The sequence below is a fragment of the Rhinoderma darwinii genome, chromosome 3, assembly GCF_050947455.1.
Source record: "Rhinoderma darwinii isolate aRhiDar2 chromosome 3, aRhiDar2.hap1, whole genome shotgun sequence".
Classification (NCBI taxonomy): domain Eukaryota; kingdom Metazoa; phylum Chordata; class Amphibia; order Anura; family Rhinodermatidae; genus Rhinoderma; species Rhinoderma darwinii.
The window spans coordinates 378587469-378605024 of record NC_134689.1 but is presented as its reverse complement, the minus strand read 5'-3'; the positions used below and the strand labels follow the sequence as shown (position 1 = coordinate 378605024).

Genomic DNA, 17556 nt, shown 5'->3' with positions numbered 1-17556 from the left:
GAACATCTCTCTCTAATCCCCTTCTGAAATCTGCGACCAGATATAGGTGCGGGTCCCAGATCCTGTGCCAGAAATGTCTAAGATGGTAACACCCCTTTACGTTGTATGTTATCTGTCTCATCTATCTTCAAATGGCCGTCTAATATATAATAATAATTATTGTAATTGCAGATACTGGGGTAGTGCCTGACTTTTGACTCAGCCTGTACAAAATCCTTACATTGAGCTTGTCTTTTACTGCTGGCTATGTCTCTTACGCAATAGTCTATATGACTAAGTTACTTATGGAACTTTGCTGAAGAATCTCATTTGCAGATACTGGAATGAGGGGATGCGTTGAAGCATGCTGACATTTTTCTGTTCAGGAAAGCATTCCAAAGCTTTAAGTGAAACATGACTGACAGGCTTATTTTATTGTACAGTACAGAGAGCCATGTGCTGTGATCCAGATAAATGAATACTTTGTACGGTCAGTGTGAGTATATGGACCTGTAAGTAATAGCAATGAGCCAAATATATATTCCAGGTAGGCCGGGTGCGCCAATGAGGTGCAAACTTGTGTAGGTCATTAGTATGTGCTTTGCTGACACTCATCAATCCCCATAATTCTATTATTCTGTATATATTGTCAAGAATGATACATGTAAATTTCTGTAAAATAAGAGGTTATGAGTGATAGTAATTTTATGTAGCTAATATACTTATAGAATACAGTGTAGTGAAAGGGCTTTTTTACATACCCTATTAGGTTATTCTGCATTAAGAGATAGGGGTCCCTCGTTCAGAATCCCCATCAGCGGAGAGCAGCTACAAAGAGCATCTCTCTGGGGGACCAAGCACATCTGTTCATTGCAAGGACAGTTCATTGATTTCAATGGGATATATGTAATACTTAATTTCCCCTGTGGTGGCACTGCAGAGGAATCAAACACTTGCTGCTGGGCTCCCTTGCATATTACAGATGATCGATGGGGGTTTAAGATGCAGCATAACCTGCAACCAGCTTATTTTTAGGGGATTCCTCTAACAATAGGGGATTGTAAAAAGCGGACAATCCCTTTAAGCATTGCTCTAATCGCTAGAATTCTTAGTAAAATATTGCCTCCCAGTTAACAGATTGTCACCAAAGTCCTTATACATAAACGTATATGGCCAACATGTTGCTTTCTTCATATGTCTGCTTTGATCATCTGTCTTCTGATGGACTGTGTTGGGAGATTTCCATTCCATTGTTCCTCATTGAATATGAGATTGAACAAAAGCATAATACGTATATCCATTTTGATTCAGGTTCATATATGACGATGTGGTATTTGGGCCTATAGGATAATGATCCTTCCCCACAACCTTAGTTCACAATAGATAGAAGCTCAAAATCAGAGCCAGCTTGTGAGATCCGAGTGTAAACTTCTGTCCATGAGGCACCGTGAGGAGATCAGAGATCTTAGTGAAGGATTGGGACATCTGAACTTCAGATCATTTCAGGGGTGGTTCTAGCCCATATCTTCCGGCACTACATTGAGGATGATATCTTCATTGCCCCGTCGCACTACGATGGATAGCGTTTCACTGACCTTGACTGCTTCGCTCACTTCCTCTGTAGTGCTCACCATTTTCCCATTAATGCTGATGATGACGTCGTGATCCTTCATACCAGCACTGCAGAGCATAATAATAACAAACATCAAAGAGAAATATATTTTAGACATAAATTCAATTTAATAGGCCTAGTATATCTAGACATCTTCATACTGGTCACCTCAAGTGGACCACCAGCAGTCTTCTGTAATCTGTGGGAGAACCCATACAGTAAGTGTTTAATTCCCTAGCAGCACCAATACAGGGGAAAAGAAGCATACATGGTGCCCATCAGTGGCGTAGCTACCATTATAATCCATTATGTCCAGCCTGGGACAAATGTTCTTAAAAAGAACATTTATCTACCGGGGCTGGGCTGCACGGGCCCCCTCAGTGGCTTGGCTAGCACCAGGCATCCGGGACCCAAGCCTTGGATTTTTGGCCTTGTGCCCCGGGCAGCTGCCACATTTACTTGTATCTGTGTTCTTGGGATGACTTTACTGAATAGCACTGGCCTACGCAAGGGTCTTGTCTCTATGTCTTATAGGCTGCAGGACTGAGGAGGCTGTCAGACTCGGCAGCCTAATTCATCGTGGGAACAGGACTAGGTGAGTATAAGTTTTTTTTATTTGTGTGGTACTATCTACAAGGAAGGCTGTGTGCATCTATCTACAAGGGGGTAAGGGGCACTATCTACAAGGGGGTGTGTGGCACTATCTACAAGGGTGGCTGTGTGGCACTATTTACAAGGGGGGATGTGGCTTTATCTAAAGGGGGTGTGTGGCTTTATCTACAAGGGGGTGTGGCTCTATCTACAAGGAGGGTGCGGCACTATCTACAAGAGGGGTGCAGCATTATCTACAAGGGGGGGCACGACACTATCTACAAGGGGCGCTGTGTGGCACTTTATAGGGGCATGTGTGGCACTATCTACAAGGGGGGTAAGTGGCACTATCTACAAGGAATGTGTGTGGCACTATCTACAAGGAATGTGTGTAGCACTATCTAAAAGGGGAGTGCGGCACTATCTACAAGGGGCGGTGTATGGCAGTATCTACAAGGGGCGGTGTGTGGCACTATCTACAGGGGCGTGTGACACTATCTACAAGGGCGCTGTGTGGCACTATCTACAAGGGGGGTATGTGGCACTATCTACATGGGTTGTGGTACTATCTATAAGGGGATGTAGTACTATCTACAAGGGGTGTGGCACTATCTACAGGGGGTTTGTTTCGTGCTATCTACAAGGGGCGGTGTATGGCACTATATACAAGGAGGGCTGTGTGGCACTATCTACAAGGGGGGGGTATGTGTCACTATCTACAAGGGAGGTGTGGCACTATCAATAAACTCTGTTTGAACTCCTCAGTTCCCTTTCCCCAATATATGTTGAATTCACAATGAACCCTTTTTATCTTTTTGCCTTCGTACAACTCCCATCTTGATATTCCTATCGTCCTCTCCTACTGCAACTTTATCTCACTGCACATTCCCTCTAATTTATATGTACAAGAACATAGATAACATGCACACATCATGAAGATAACAGTACCCTGGTTGGAATTGAGCCATAAAGGCAGCAATTTTAACAACAATACCACCACATTTCCTTATTTGTTTCTTGCCATGCTGCCTTGGTCTTCAAAGGTTAGTGTGAAAGGACTTAAGGGGGTTTTACACTGAACGCTCATTGCCGACAATTGCCCTTTATAAACAGGGCGATGATCAGCAAACGCTCGTTCTTCTGCTGATCGTATAGTTTAAAAAAAACGAAATATCGTTGTAAGCAGCACATCTCCTGAGACGCGCTGCCGACATGATGATAATGTTTGGGAACGAGCGATCAGAGTAACGACTGCTCGTCCCCATACATAGCTCCTTGTGACCGGAGCAAACGAGTGCCGATCAATGAGCTGCCTCGTTGATCGGCGTTCGATGCACCTGCCAAAATTGGCCGGTGTAATAGGGCCTTTACTCTCGTCATTCCCACGAACTTACAACTATTCCTTGTTAAGAGTGGTTAAAAGAGATTTCCACACGTGGAAGTCTAATGCATCCCTCACCTTCAAAAGTGCAACTATTCTGGAAATTATATCTGCACTTTAAAGGGGTTGTCCACTACTGGACAACTGATGACCTATTGTAGCATCCGCGGTCCACCTCCCCACCTTACTTCTTGAAGGCCGCGACTGCAGACTCCTCTCTTCATGAGGCCGTCTCCCTCCTCGGAGACGCCAGCACTTGCGGCAGCTCTGTCTAGAAGTGTCCTCTAGGATGCACGCGCTCGTTCCCGGCCAGCACGCGCACATGCAAATAATTACTAATTTTTCCCAGATCACCCTGGACTATAAAAAGGGCCCTGTCCTTTCACTCCTTGCCTGAGTGTTGTGTATTCCCATGTTAGTTTTAGCAAATGGTGCCTTAGTGTTATCCTGTTCCCAGTGTTCCCGTATCCTGCTTCCTGTATCCCGTGCTGTGTTTGTTCCTGTGTCTTATCCAATGTTGGAGTTGTTGTGTCATCTGCCACGCCAGCTGTAATACACCACTTCTGGTGTCATCTGCCACGCCTACTGTAATACACCACGTCTGGTGTCATCCGCCACGTCTGGTGTTATCTGCCACATCAAGTTCCATCCGTGCCAAAGCTTCTGGTACTGTCTGGACTCTTACAGGTACTCTTGTACTAAGGACTTTGCATAGACTTTATAGTCTGTTGTTTGGCCAGCTGCTACTCCTCTATAGTGGTGCGGCCTAGTGGGTCCACATACCCACAGATCGTGACACCTATTCACCGCATAGGTCATCAGTACATCATCTGTGGGGGTCTGACACCCAGACCCCGCACCGTTAAGCCGCTTCGGCTGCCTCCAGGCACCGGACGTACATGCCGGAAGCCGATGGCTCCTGCCGACTGGAGCAGAGCTGCAGTTCTGCAGCACGGCCGCTATGCTATGTACTGAGCCAACTGCTTCCGGATCCATACGTTCGCATAATCAGCAACAACATCCGGTGCCCGCAGGCCACTGGAGCGGCACATTGGTGCGGGCTCCGGGTGTCGGTCCCGGACAAATGATATACTGATTACCAATCCGGTGTATGGGTCATCAGTTGTCCGGTAGTGGACAACACCTTTAATATGTTATATGAGTAGACAGGCTTTTTGTCATGTTCAGTGGCCCCTTACCTTGCAGCTGCAGTTCCTGCAATGACTTCAAACACATACACTCCAGCGTGGACATCTGGGAAGTCATTATCCCTCATCTTAAGTTCACGGATAAGACTGCAAAATAAAGAATATATTCCTTCAGTTTTCATTCACTGGGGCCCTTGTTCATCTTACGCTATATATGAATCTTGGTTTCCTGCTATTACACACACATAAGCAGCAACAGCACCGCCACCACCACATTTCTAGTCTCTTTGATCTCCAGTCTAGTGTATAGCTAATGCAGTTTTATTATTACTCACACAGCACTAATTTTATCTAAGATAAGCCTCAGCTTCTAGATGAGTCTCTTGTGGTAGAAAGTGGATGTCCTTTAAACATTGGGTTTTGTTGCTAATAATCGATGACTCAAAGAAGGGTGCAATGCTACCAACTAGTAGGTGACAGTGAACTTTGTACGGAATCCCATAATGACAGTGACAAAAGGCTATCTGCTGGAGAAATGGACTGCTAAAATTACAATTATATGAAACAGAGTTGTAGCTTGAGGCTCCCGTCCCCTGCTGCAAATACCATACCAGAATCATTTGGGCCCTTCAACGTCAAGGGCCCATGTATAACTGCAAACTCTTCATATCCTATAACTAAACAAAAATGACTTGTGTTTTGATACTTGAAAAGCACTAAACCTATATAAAGAGCACTACAATCAAGAGAAGACAATCTGTATTTCAGATCGTATATATAAGTCAAAATATGGTATAGAAGAAATGTCTTTAACCTGAAGTAGGAGAAAAGTAAGTTAAAAACATTGAATATAAGCAAATAGTATGAAACAACTATTGCTAAGGATAACCATAGTAGCCTGAATATGAAGGCTGGAGAATTAATGGATCAAAGACCATTAAGAAAAGTGCAAAGAAACGGAAGACCAAAACGAGGCACAAAACAGATATAATCAGACCAAGAACAATGCAGATCTAAAAGAGAATATTTAGTTAGCAATAAAGAAATAGGGGTTAAGAAGTGAACTGAATAGTTTGGAGAACTGCTAAACACGATAGATGAGATCCAACAAGAAAAAGAGGCAAAAGTCTGCAAAGAATATGGACATGAAGTACCGTCAGTATCACCTTCACATCTGCAATGGGAGCTGAGAAACAAGATGGTTTCAGGAAATAATGGAATACTATTTAAATTTGTGACGTTTGGAGTGGAAGAATTAGATGAGGGGGATCAAATAAAGGCTATGTCCACCTTCTCAACCAATTTATTTTTTTAAATAGCATCTACAATGGAAAATAAAGCACTTTGCAATAGGTCTTAAATAAATATTCCCTATTGTTTTGTTTCTATAGCTACTATACATGTGTCTCCATAGTAACAGACAACAAACCCTGCATAGTCTGATCCTGCAGTCATACTCTACATCTTGTAGGGGACAGATGGAAGAGATCCGATAATAATTTTTTCTATATGACATAAAAATGTAATAAATAAAGTTTTTAATTTGGTTTTTGTCCCAATAGGGTACATGAACATGCAATCGTTTGATCACTGGTACAATACACTGCAAAACTTAGGTATTGCAGTGTACTGTGCTTTTTTCTGGCAGGCAGGGTGTTATAGCAGTACTAACACAGCAGACCTTGCAATCGCGTTAATGGGGTGACAGGTGTGTTGTCCCCTTTGTTCAACAGCTTAGAGGCATCTAAGTGGTTAAACAGTTGGGATCTGAGTTATCGCTGATCCTGGCCATCAGTGAAAGGTGTCAGCTGTTTTATATGGCAGACACCCGCAGCATATGGTAAATACTCAGCCAGTGATCCTGCTCCATACCCCCCCCCCCCCCCACGACTATGAGGTACATTTACATTAAATATAAATTAGGGGTTAAGTTGCGCATACACTTGTGATTTTTGTCACCCATCACGCCAGATTTCAACCACTTATTGCCATCAGTCGTTTATTTATTTTGTGACATTAACCCCTTAGTGACTAAGCCTGTTTTGGCCTTCAGGACCAGCCCCATTTTTGCCAATCTGACATGTGTCACTTTATGTGGTAATAACTCCAGAATGCTTTTACCTATCCAAGCGATTCTGGGATTGTTTTCTCGTGACATGTTGTACTTTATGATACTGAAAAAATTTTGTCATTAAATTCAATATTTATTTGTAAGAAATGCCAAGATTTAGAGAAAATTAGCAAAAATTAGCATTTTTCTAAATTTTAATGTATTTACTTGTAAAACAGATAGTAATACCACACAAAATACATACTAGTTTATATTTCCCATATGTCTACTTTATGTTTGCGTCGTTTTTTGAACATTCTTTTATTTTTCTAGGACGTTACAAGGCTTAGAACTTTAGCAGCAATTTCTCATATTTTCAAGAAAATTTCAAAAGGCTATTTTTTCAGGGACCAGTTCAGTTCTGAAATGGCTTTGAGGGCCTTATATATTAGAAAGTCACCATAAATCACCCCATTTTGAAAACTGCACCCATCAAAGTATTCAAAACAGCATTCACAAAGTATTTTAGCCCTTTAGGCGTTTCACAGGAATTAAAGCAAAGTAGAGGTGAAATTTACAAATTTCATTTTTTTTCTTCAAAAATTCATTTGTAATAAATTTTTTCTGTACCACAGAAGGTTTTACCCAAGAAATGCAACTCAAGATTTATTGCCCAGATTCTGCAGTTTTTAGAAATACCCCACATGTGGCCCTAGCGCGGTCATGGACTGAAACACAGGCCTCCGAAGCAAAGGAGCACCTAGTGGATTTTGGGCCTCTATTTTATTAGAATATATTTTAGGTACCATGTCAGGTGTGAGGAGGCCTTGTGCTGCCAAAACAGTGGAAACACCCCAAAAGTGACCCCATTTTGGAAACTATACCCCTCAAGGAATTTATCTATGGGTATAGTTAGCATTTTGAACCCACAGTTTTTTTGCTAAATTTATTTGAATTAGTATGTGAAGGTGAAAATCTACTTTTTTTGTGAAAAAAATAGGAAATTTTAAATTTTTACAAGGAATAAAGTAGAAAAAACACCCCAACATATGTAAAGCAATGTCTTCCGATTATAGCAATACCCCATATGTGGTAATAAATTGCTGTTTGGACCCACAGCAGGCCTCAGAAGAGAAGGAGCACCATTTGGATTTTGGATTTCTGATTTTGCTGGAATAGTTTTCAGTGCCGTGTCGCGTTTGCAATGCACTGGAGGGAAGAAAACCGTGGAAACCCCCCAATAGTGACCCCATTTTGGAAACGATACCCCTCAAGGAATTTATCTATGGGTATATTTAGCATTTTGAACCCACAGTTTTTTTGCTAAATTTATTTGAATTAGTATGTGAAGATGAAAATCTACTTTTTTTCTGAAAAAAGGTAGCCATTTTTAATTTTTACAAGGAATAAAGGAGAAAAAGCGCCCCAACATTTGTAAAACAACTTCTCCTGATTACGTAAATACCCCATATGTGGTAATAAACTACTGTTTGGACCCACACCGGGGCTTAGAAGGGAAGGAGCGCTATTTGGCTTTTGGAGCTCAAATTTAGCTGGAATGTTTTTGGGTGTCATGTCGAATTTGCCCCTGAGAGACTGAAACAGTGGAAGCCCCCCAAAAGTAACCCCATTTGGGAAACTACACCACTTAAGGAATCTATCTAGGGGTATAGTGAGCATTTAGGCCCCACACGTCTTTTGCAGAATTTATTAGAATTAGGCCGTGAAAATTAATATCAACATTATTTCCACTAAAATGTTGAATTTTTTCAATTTCACAAAGGATAAACGAGAAAATGCACCCCAACGTTTGTAAAGCAATTTCTCCCGAGTACAGCAATACCCCACATGTGCTCATAAATGTTTTTTCATTAGAAAGTAATTAACCCTTTACGAACTGATTCATGTTTTGCTTTTTCGTTTTTCCTCTCCGCTTTCCAAGAGCCACTACTTTTTTATTTTTCTGTCAATAGAGCGGTGTGGGGGCTTATTTTTTGCGGGACGAGTTGTCGTTTTTATTGGTACCATTTTTTGGTACGATGCCATATCGGTGGACATAAACGGCTGTTTGGGCATGCTGTAGGGCTCAGAAGGGAGGGATGCCATTTGGCTTTTGGAGCGCATATTTTGCTTGGTAGTAGCTCTGGCGTTTTGCTGGTATTTCAGTTTATAATGTGGGGGCACATGTAGGCTGGACAGAGTACATCAGGGGCATAATAAGAGGGTATAATAATGGGGGTAAATAAATAATAATCCACAGATATGTGGCCGGTGTCGCACTGATAAATGGTGCCCGATCTTATCCACTTTTGGAACGCTCTGCACATTTTGCATCGCCATAATCTGGGAGCCGGAACTTTTTTTATTTTTTCACCACCGGAGCCGTGTGAGGGCTTATTTGTTGCGGGAAAATCTGTAATTTTCATTGGTACCATTTTGGGGTACATGCGATTTTGTTGATCACTTTTTATTCAATTTTTCGGCAAGCAAGGTGACCAAAAACCATCAATTCTGACAATGATTTTTATTTATTTTTGACAGCGTTTACCCTGGGCTATAAATGACTATTATACTTTATTCTGCGGGTCGGTACGATTACGGCGATACCATTTGTATATACGTTTTTTTATGTTTTGCAGCGTTTGCGCAATAAAATAACTTATTTAGAAAATAATGTCTTTTCTGTGTCACCATATTCTGAGAGCCATAACTTTTTTATTTTTCAGTCAAAAAAGCTGTGCAAGGGCTTGTTTTTTGCGGGACGGGTTGTAGTTTGTATCGGTACAATTTTGGCGTACATGCGACTTTTTGATCACTTTTTATTACATATTTTGTGAGGGGTGGTGACCAAAAAATAGTGATTCTGGCATTGTTTTTCGTTTATTTTTTTTGCGGCGTTCACTGTGCGGGAAAAATAATATTATAGTTTTATAGTTGGGGTCGTTACGAACGCGGTGATACCAAATATGTGTACTTTTTTTTTACGTGCTCATTTTTTTTCCTATAATGAAAGACTTATTATAGGAAAAAAAGCAGTTCTTGTTTATATCACTTCTAACTTTTATTTTTACACTTTTTTTAAAACATTTTTATTCTTTTTTTTACTTTTTTCACTTGTCCCACTAGGGGACACTTAGACTTGCAGCTCTGATCGCTGCTGGAATACATTACACTACACACGTAGTGTAATGCATTTCAACTGTCATTGTGACGTGACAGTCACACTGACAGGAAGCCTACGACGACCACCCTCGGGGTGGTCCTCATAGGCTTCTGTACATGGCAACCCGGAAGCCATTGTCTGGCGTCCGGTTGCCATGGGTACCATCGCCAGCCCCCGTGATTTCACATGGGGGCTGCCGATCGGCACTAAAGACCTTAATTGTGGCGTTCAAAATCGAGCGCCGCAATTAAGGGGTTAACTGCCGATATCAGCGGCGACAGGCCGCTGATCGGCAACGGGGAGAGCAGGGCTGACACCCTGCACAGTTAACCGCCGCTGCGGTGTAGCGCCGCGCGGCGGTTAACTGTCAAAGCAATGACGTAACTGTACGTCAAGGTGCGCGAACTTACTGCTCACCATGACGTACAGTTACGTCATGGTGCGTTAAGGGGTTAAAGACTGTGTCAGACATAGACTAAAAATAGGTATCTGTGAAAACATGATCTGACTCATTGCATTATTTTTGGTAGTTGTCAGTACAGTTGCTGGCGATACATGGAAAGTTTTGCTAAAAGACTGATGTACCCTCCATCATTAGAAGCCCAGCCCTGATTACAGATCGGTGCAGAGATCAATTTGTTATTTAAGCTTATGGTGTTGTCGTTCAGAATGACAACTGTAAGGAAACGTCCATCACTTTTAGGTTGCCTTGATTACTAGCCAAGTTTCTATGTGGCCCTGGTTTGAGATGCAGAGCCAATCTCATTTCTCTGCCTGCGTCCTATCAGAGCCAAGAGTGGAGTATTTGAATCTGTTCAGTTTTCTCATTGTTGCTTGGGATTTTCTTGTGAATACATGTTACTGATCAAGCTCCTGGTTACACCCTGTATCACCATGTCTACTTTGACTCTTTGAACTAGAAAGAGGAGAAAAGTGATCCAGCGCTGTGTAGGCTTTAAAAGGGAAAGTCTGTCCCCACTTTTTTAAAAGTGGGGACAGACTTTCCCTTTTAAAGCCTACACAGCGCTGGATCACTTTTTTCCTCTTTCCTGCATCATTCACCGTGGGCCGTCGCGGGGATCCGAGCAAAGTGTTTATCTTGAGACGCAGAACCGGTGAGCTGGAGGTTTTCTCCTTTCTTTTCTTTGAACTAGACTTCAGCTTGTCTTTGAATTTACACTCTGCTCACTGATTTGGACTTTTTGTATGTCCTGTGTAAAGGATCTGCCAGGCACAGCTTCTGTGTCAACGCCCATAGGTAATCAGTCTGCACCTGCTTCTATGTCTGTGAGACTGACTCCATCTTCCACCACTCAGGATGGCAGGCTTAGGAGTGGGAGAGCCTATCACAGCCTGGCCAGACGGAGCTAGCTCCCGCCCTCTGTCTATTTATACCTGCCTTTCCTGTTCCTCCTTGCTTGTGATTCTTCTCGTTTGGTTTCCTGGCCCTGCTGCAGCTTCTGAACTATTTGACCCTGCTTCATACTGACCCTGGCTTACTGACTACTCTCCTGCTCTGCGTTTGGTACCTCGTACACTCCTGGTTTGACTCGGCTTGTTCACTACTCTCCTGCTCTGCGTTTGGTACCTCGTACACTCCTGGTTACTCGGCTCGTTCACCACTCTTGTTGCTCACGATGTTGCCGTGGGCAACTGCCCCATTTCCCTTAGCTTTGTGTACCCTTGTCTGTTTGTCTGTCGTGCACTTACTGAGCGTAGGGACCATCGCCCAGTTGTACCCCGTCGCCTAGGGCGGGTCGTTGCAAGTAGGCAGGGACTGAGTGGCGGGTAGATTAGGGCTCACTTGTCTGTTTCCCTACCCCCATCATTACATAATCACAAGCCCATATACCTAGTCTACCCTGGTCCCTCACACTACTATGGACCCCCTTGAGACCCTGGCTCAGCAAATGCAGGGTCTCTCCCTACAGGTCCAGGTCCTGGCTCAGAGGGTCAACCAGCCTGACGCTACCATGGTAGTGCCCCTCACCTCTTGAACCCCACCTCAAGTTGCCTGACCGGTTCTCAGGGGACCAGAAGACTTTTCTCTCCTTTCGGGAGAGTTGTAGGCTCTATTTTCGCTTAAAGCCTCACTCCTCAGGTTCTGAGAGCCAGCGGGTGGGTATAATTATGTCCCGGCTCCAGGCCTTCTCCTTGGCTCCTGACGCCCCTGAACTTTCCTCCGTTGATCTTTTCTTTTCTGCTCTCGGACTCATTTATGACGAGACTGACAGGACTGCCTTTGCCGAGAGTCAGCTGGTGACCTTACGTCAGGGTAAGAGACCTGTTGAGGAGTATTGTTCTGACTTTAGGAAGTGGTGCGTAGCTTCTCGGTGGAATGACCCTGCCTTAAGGTGCCAGTTTAGGTTGGGTCTGTCGAACGCCCTGAAAGACCTGCTAGTTAGCTATCCCTCTTCTGACTCCCTAGACCAGGTTATGGCTTTAGCGGTACGACTTGACCGACGTCTCAGGGAACGACAACTTGAACGTTTTTGTGTTTTCCCCTCTGACTCCCCCATGATGCCTCCCGAGGTCCCGTTGCTTCGCTCTTCCACGGAAGACTCGGAGGTACCTATGCAACTCGGGGCCTCCGTATCCCCCCGACAACGTAGAGAGTTCCGCAGGAAGAATGGTCTCTGCTTCTATTGTGGGGATGACAAGCATCAAGTGAACACCTGTCCTAGGCGTAAGAATAAGCAGCCGGAAAACTTCCGCGCCTAAGTGATCATCGGGGAGGTCACTTGGGCGCACAGGTATTTCCCGTAAATATGAAACGTAATAAAATCTTGCTTCCCTTTCAGGTCTCTTTTGGTGGTAGGTCTGCTACCAGCAGTGCCTTCGTGTATTCAGGGTCTTCTGCCAATAACATGTCTCTGGAATTTGCTATGTCTCTAGCTATGCCTTTGATTGATTTGCCTAAACCTGTCCCGGTAGTGGGTATTGACTCCACTCCTCTTGCTAATGGTTATTTTACACAGCATACCCCTGTTTTTAAACTCCTTGTTGGCTCCATGCATTTGGAGCAGTGCTCTGTACTGTTGATGCAGGGATTATCGTCCGATTTGGTTTTAGGCCTTCCCTGGTTGCAGTTGCATAATCCCACGTTTGACTGGAATACTGGGGAGGTTACCAAATGGGGTAATGAATGCTTGACGTTATGTTTTTCTGTTAATTCTATTTCTCCCCCTGAGGAAGTGAACACGCTACCTGAGTTTGTTCAGGACTTCGCAGATGTTTTCTCTAAGGAGGCCTCCGAAGTGTTACCTCCTCATAGAGAATACGATTGCGCTATCGATTTGGTAACAGGAGCTAACCTCCCTAAGGGTAGGATATTTAATCTCTCTTGTCCCGAACGTGAAGCCATGAGAGAGTATATCCAGGAATGCCTGGCCAAGGGTTACATTCGCCCCTCTACTTCTCCGGTAGGTGCTGGCTTCTTCTTCGTAGGGAAGAAGGATGGTGGTCTTAGGCCATGCATTGACTACCGTAACTTGAATAAGGTCACTGTAAGGAACCAGTATCCCCTTCCTTTGATTCCTGATCTCTTTAATCAGGTTCAGGGGGCCCAATGGTTCTCTAAGTTTGATCTACGGGGGGCGTATAACCTTATCCGCATCAAAGAGGGGGATGAGTGGAAGACTGCGTTTAACACGCCCAAAGGTCATTTCGAATACCTCGTCATGCCCTTTGGGTTGTGTAATGCTCCCGCGGTCTTCCAGAATTTCATAAATGAGATTTTAAGAGATTGCCTGGGGGTATTTCTTGTAGTGTACCTTGATGACATGCTTGTGTTTTCCAAGGACTGGTCCTCCCACATTGAGCATGTCAGGAAGGTGCTCCAGGTCCTTCGGGAAAACAAACTGTTTGTGAAGACCGAAAAATGTGTGTTTGGGGTGCAGGAGATACCATTTTTGGGTCAAATCCTCCTCATGAATTCCGCATGGACCCCGCCAAGGTCCAGGCTGTGGCGGAATGGGTCCAACCTGCCTCCCTGAAGGCGTTACAGTGTTTCTTGGGGTTCGCTAATTATTACAGGAGATTTATTGCTAACTTCTCGGTCATCGCTAAGCCTCTTATGGAACTCACTCGCAAAGGTGCTGATCTCCTCCACTGGCCTCCTGAGGCTGTCCAGGCTTTTGAGGTCCTTAAGAAGTGCTTTATCTCGGCCCCGGTGCTGGTTCAGCCCAACCAAATTGAGCCATTTATCGTGGAGGTTGGCGCATCCGAGGTGGGAGTGGGGGCTGTCTTGTCCCAGGGTACCAGGTCCCTCACCCATCTCCGTCCCTGTGCCTACTTCTCCAGGAAGTTTTCGCCCACTGAGAGTAAATATGATATTGGCAAACGCTAACTCTTAGCCATTAAATGGCCATTTGAAGAGTGGTGCCACTTCCTGGAGGGGGCTATGCACCAGGTAACGGTCCTTACCGACCACAAGAATCTGGTTTTCCTAGAATCTGCCCGGAGGCTAAATCCGAGACAAGCTCGATGGGCGTTATTTTTTACCAGATTCAACTTTTTGGTTACCTATAGGGCTGGGTCTAAAAATATTAAGGCTGATGCACTGTCGCGTAGCTTCATGGCCAGCCCTCCTTCGGAGGAAGATCCTGCTTGCATTTTGCCTCCAGGTATAATCATTTCCTCTATTGATTCTGATTTAGTCTCTGAAATTGCGGCTGATCAAGGTTCAGCTCCCGGGAACCTTCCTGAGAACAAGCTGTTTGTTCCCCTGCAATTCCGGCTAAGGGTACTTAGGGAAAATCATGACTCCGCACTATCTGGTCATCCAGGCATCCTGGGTACCAAGCACCTCATTGCCAGAAACTATTGGTGGCCTGGGTTGCCTAAAGACGTTAAGGCCTACGTCGCCGCTTGTGAGGTTTGTGCTAGGTCCAAGACTCCCAGGTCCCGACCAGCGGGCTTACTACGTTCTTTGCCCATTCCCCAGAGACCTTGGACCCATATCTCCATAGATTTTATCACCGATTTGCCTCCATCTCAAGGCAAGTCGGTGGTGTGGGTTGTAGTAGACTGCTTCAGTTTGATGTGCCACTTTGTGCCCCTCAAGAAACTACCCAATGCTAAGACGTTAGCTACCTTGTTTGTCAAACACATCCTGCGTCTCCATGGGGTCCCTGTCAATATTGTTTCGGACAGAGGGGTACAATTTGTTTCATTGTTTTGGAGAGCCTTCTGTAAAAAGTTGGAGATTGATCTGTCCTTCTCCTCTGCCTTCCATCCTGAAACTAATGGCCAAACTGAGAGGACTAATCAGTCTCTAGAACAATATTTAAGGTGTTTTATCTCTGACTGTCAATATGATTGGGTCTCATTCATTCCCCTCGCCGAATTTTCCCTTAATAACCGGGTCAGTAACTCGTCAGGGGTCTCCCCCTTTTTCTGTAATTTTGGGTTTAATCCACGGTTCTCCTCCGTTTCACCTGGTAGTTCCAACAATCCCAAGGTAGAGGTCGTTCATCGGGAACTGTGCACAGTCTGGGCCCAGGTTCAGAAGAACCTAGAGGCGTCCCAGAGCATACAAAAAACTCAGGCAGATAGAAGACGTTCTGCTAACCCCTTGTTTATGGTCGGGATCTGGTGTGGCCATCGTCAAAGTTGCGCCTTAAAGTCCCGTCTAAGAAGTTTGCTCCCCGGTTTATAGGGCCATACAAGGTCATTGAAGTCCTCAATCCTGTCTCCTTCCGACTGGAGTTGCCCCCATCTTTTCGAGTACACGACGTGTTTCATGCCTCCCTCCTTAAACGCTGTTCCCCGTTCTTGGCTCCCTCGAGGAAACCTCCTGTCCCCGTTCTCTCCCCTGAGGGGGTGGAATTCGAGGTGGCCAAGATTGTGGACCGCAAGATGGTCCAAGGCTCCCTCCAGTACCTGGTCCATTGGAGAGGATACGGGCCTGAGGAGAGGACTTGGGTACCTGCCCGGGATGTTCACGCTGGGGTATTGGTCAGGAGGTTCCACCTTTGTTTCCCCAATAAACCAGGTCCACCTAGAAAGGGTCCGTTGGCCCCTCATAAAAGGGGGGGGGGGTACTGTAAAGGATCTGCCAGGCAAAGCTTCTGTGTCAACGCCCATAGGTAATCAGTCTGCACCTGCTTCTATGTCTGTGAGACTGACTCCATCTTCCACCACTCAGGATGGCAGGCTTAGGAGTGGGAGAGCCTATCACAGCCTGGCCAGACGGAGCTAGCTCCCGCCCTCTGTCTATTTATACCTGCCTTTCCTGTTCCTCCTTGCTTGTGATTCTTCTCGTTTGGTTTCCTGGCCCTGCTGCAGCTTCTGAACTATTTGACCCTGCTTCATACTAACCCTGGCTTACTGACTACTCTCCTGCTCTGCGTTTGGTACCTCGTACACTCCTGGTTTGACTCGGCTTGTTCACTACTCTCCTGCTCTGCGTTTGGTACCTCGTACACTCCTGGTTACTCGGCTCGTTCACCACTCTTGTTGCTCACGGTGTTGCCGTGGGCAACTGCCCCATTTTCCTTAGCTTTGTGTACCCTTGTCTGTTTGTCTGTCGTGCACTTACTGAGCGTAGGGACCGTCGCCCAGTTGTACCCCGTCTCCTAGGGCGGGTCGTTGCAAGTAGGCAGGGACTGAGTGGCGGGTAGATTAGGGCTCACTTGTCTGTTTCCCTACCCCCATCATTACATAATCACAAGCCCATATACCTAGTCTACCCTGGTCCCTCACACTACTATGGACCCCCTTGAGACCCTGGCTCAGCAAATGCAGGGTCTCTCCCTACAGGTCCAGGTCCTGGCTCAGAGGGTCAACCAGCCTGACGCTACCATGGTAGTGCCCCTCACCTCTTGAACCCCACCTCAAGTTGCCTGACCGGTTCTCAGGGGACCAGAAGACTTTTCTCTCCTTTCGGGAGAGTTGTAGGCTCTATTTTCGCTTAAAGCCTCACTCCTCAGGTTCTGAGAGCCAGCGGGTGGGTATAATTATGTCCCGGCTCCAGGCCTTCTCCTTGGCTCCTGACGCCCCTGAACTTTCCTCCGTTGATCTTTTCTTTTCTGCTCTCGGACTCATTTATGACGAGACTGACAGGACTGCCTTTGCCGAGAGTCAGCTGGTGACCTTACGTCAGGGTAAGAGACCTGTTGAGGAGTATTGTTCTGACTTTAGGAAGTGGTGCGTAGCTTCTCGGTGGAATGACCCTGCCTTAAGGTGCCAGTTTAGGTTGGGTCTGTCGAACGCCCTGAAAGACCTGCTAGTTAGCTATCCCTCTTCTGACTCCCTAGACCAGGTTATGGCTTTAGCGGTACGACTTGACCGACGTCTCAGGGAACGACAACTTGAACGTTTTTGTGTTTTCCCCTCTGACTCCCCCATGATGCCTCCCGAGGTCCCGTTGCTTCGCTCTTCCACGGAAGACTCGGAGGTACCTATGCAACTCGGGGCCTCCGTATCCCCCCGACAACGTAGAGAGTTCCGCAGGAAGAATGGTCTCTGCTTCTATTGTGGGGATGACAAGCATCAAGTGAACACCTGTCCTAGGCGTAAGAATAAGCAGCCAGAAAACTTCCGCGCCTAAGTGATCATCGGGGAGGTCACTTGGGCGCACAGGTATTTCCCGTAAATATGAAACGTAATAAAATCTTGCTTCCCTTTCAG

General features: G+C 45.4%; 1 protein-coding gene across 1 annotated transcript in view; it reads right to left on the bottom strand.

Moving 5' to 3' along the window:
• Window positions 1-785: 785 nt before the first annotated feature.
• Window positions 786-17556, bottom strand: part of LOC142748306 (serine protease HTRA1-like) — a 60777-nt gene continuing 44006 nt past the window's right edge. Inside the window, exons 8-9 of the mRNA XM_075855401.1 lie at window positions 4763-4858; window positions 786-1659 (exon numbers count right to left, since the gene is read on the bottom strand). Of these exons, the coding sequence (XP_075711516.1) occupies window positions 1494-1659; window positions 4763-4858 (262 nt within the window). The 3' untranslated portion in view covers window positions 786-1493. The remainder of the gene's footprint in view (window positions 1660-4762; window positions 4859-17556) is intronic.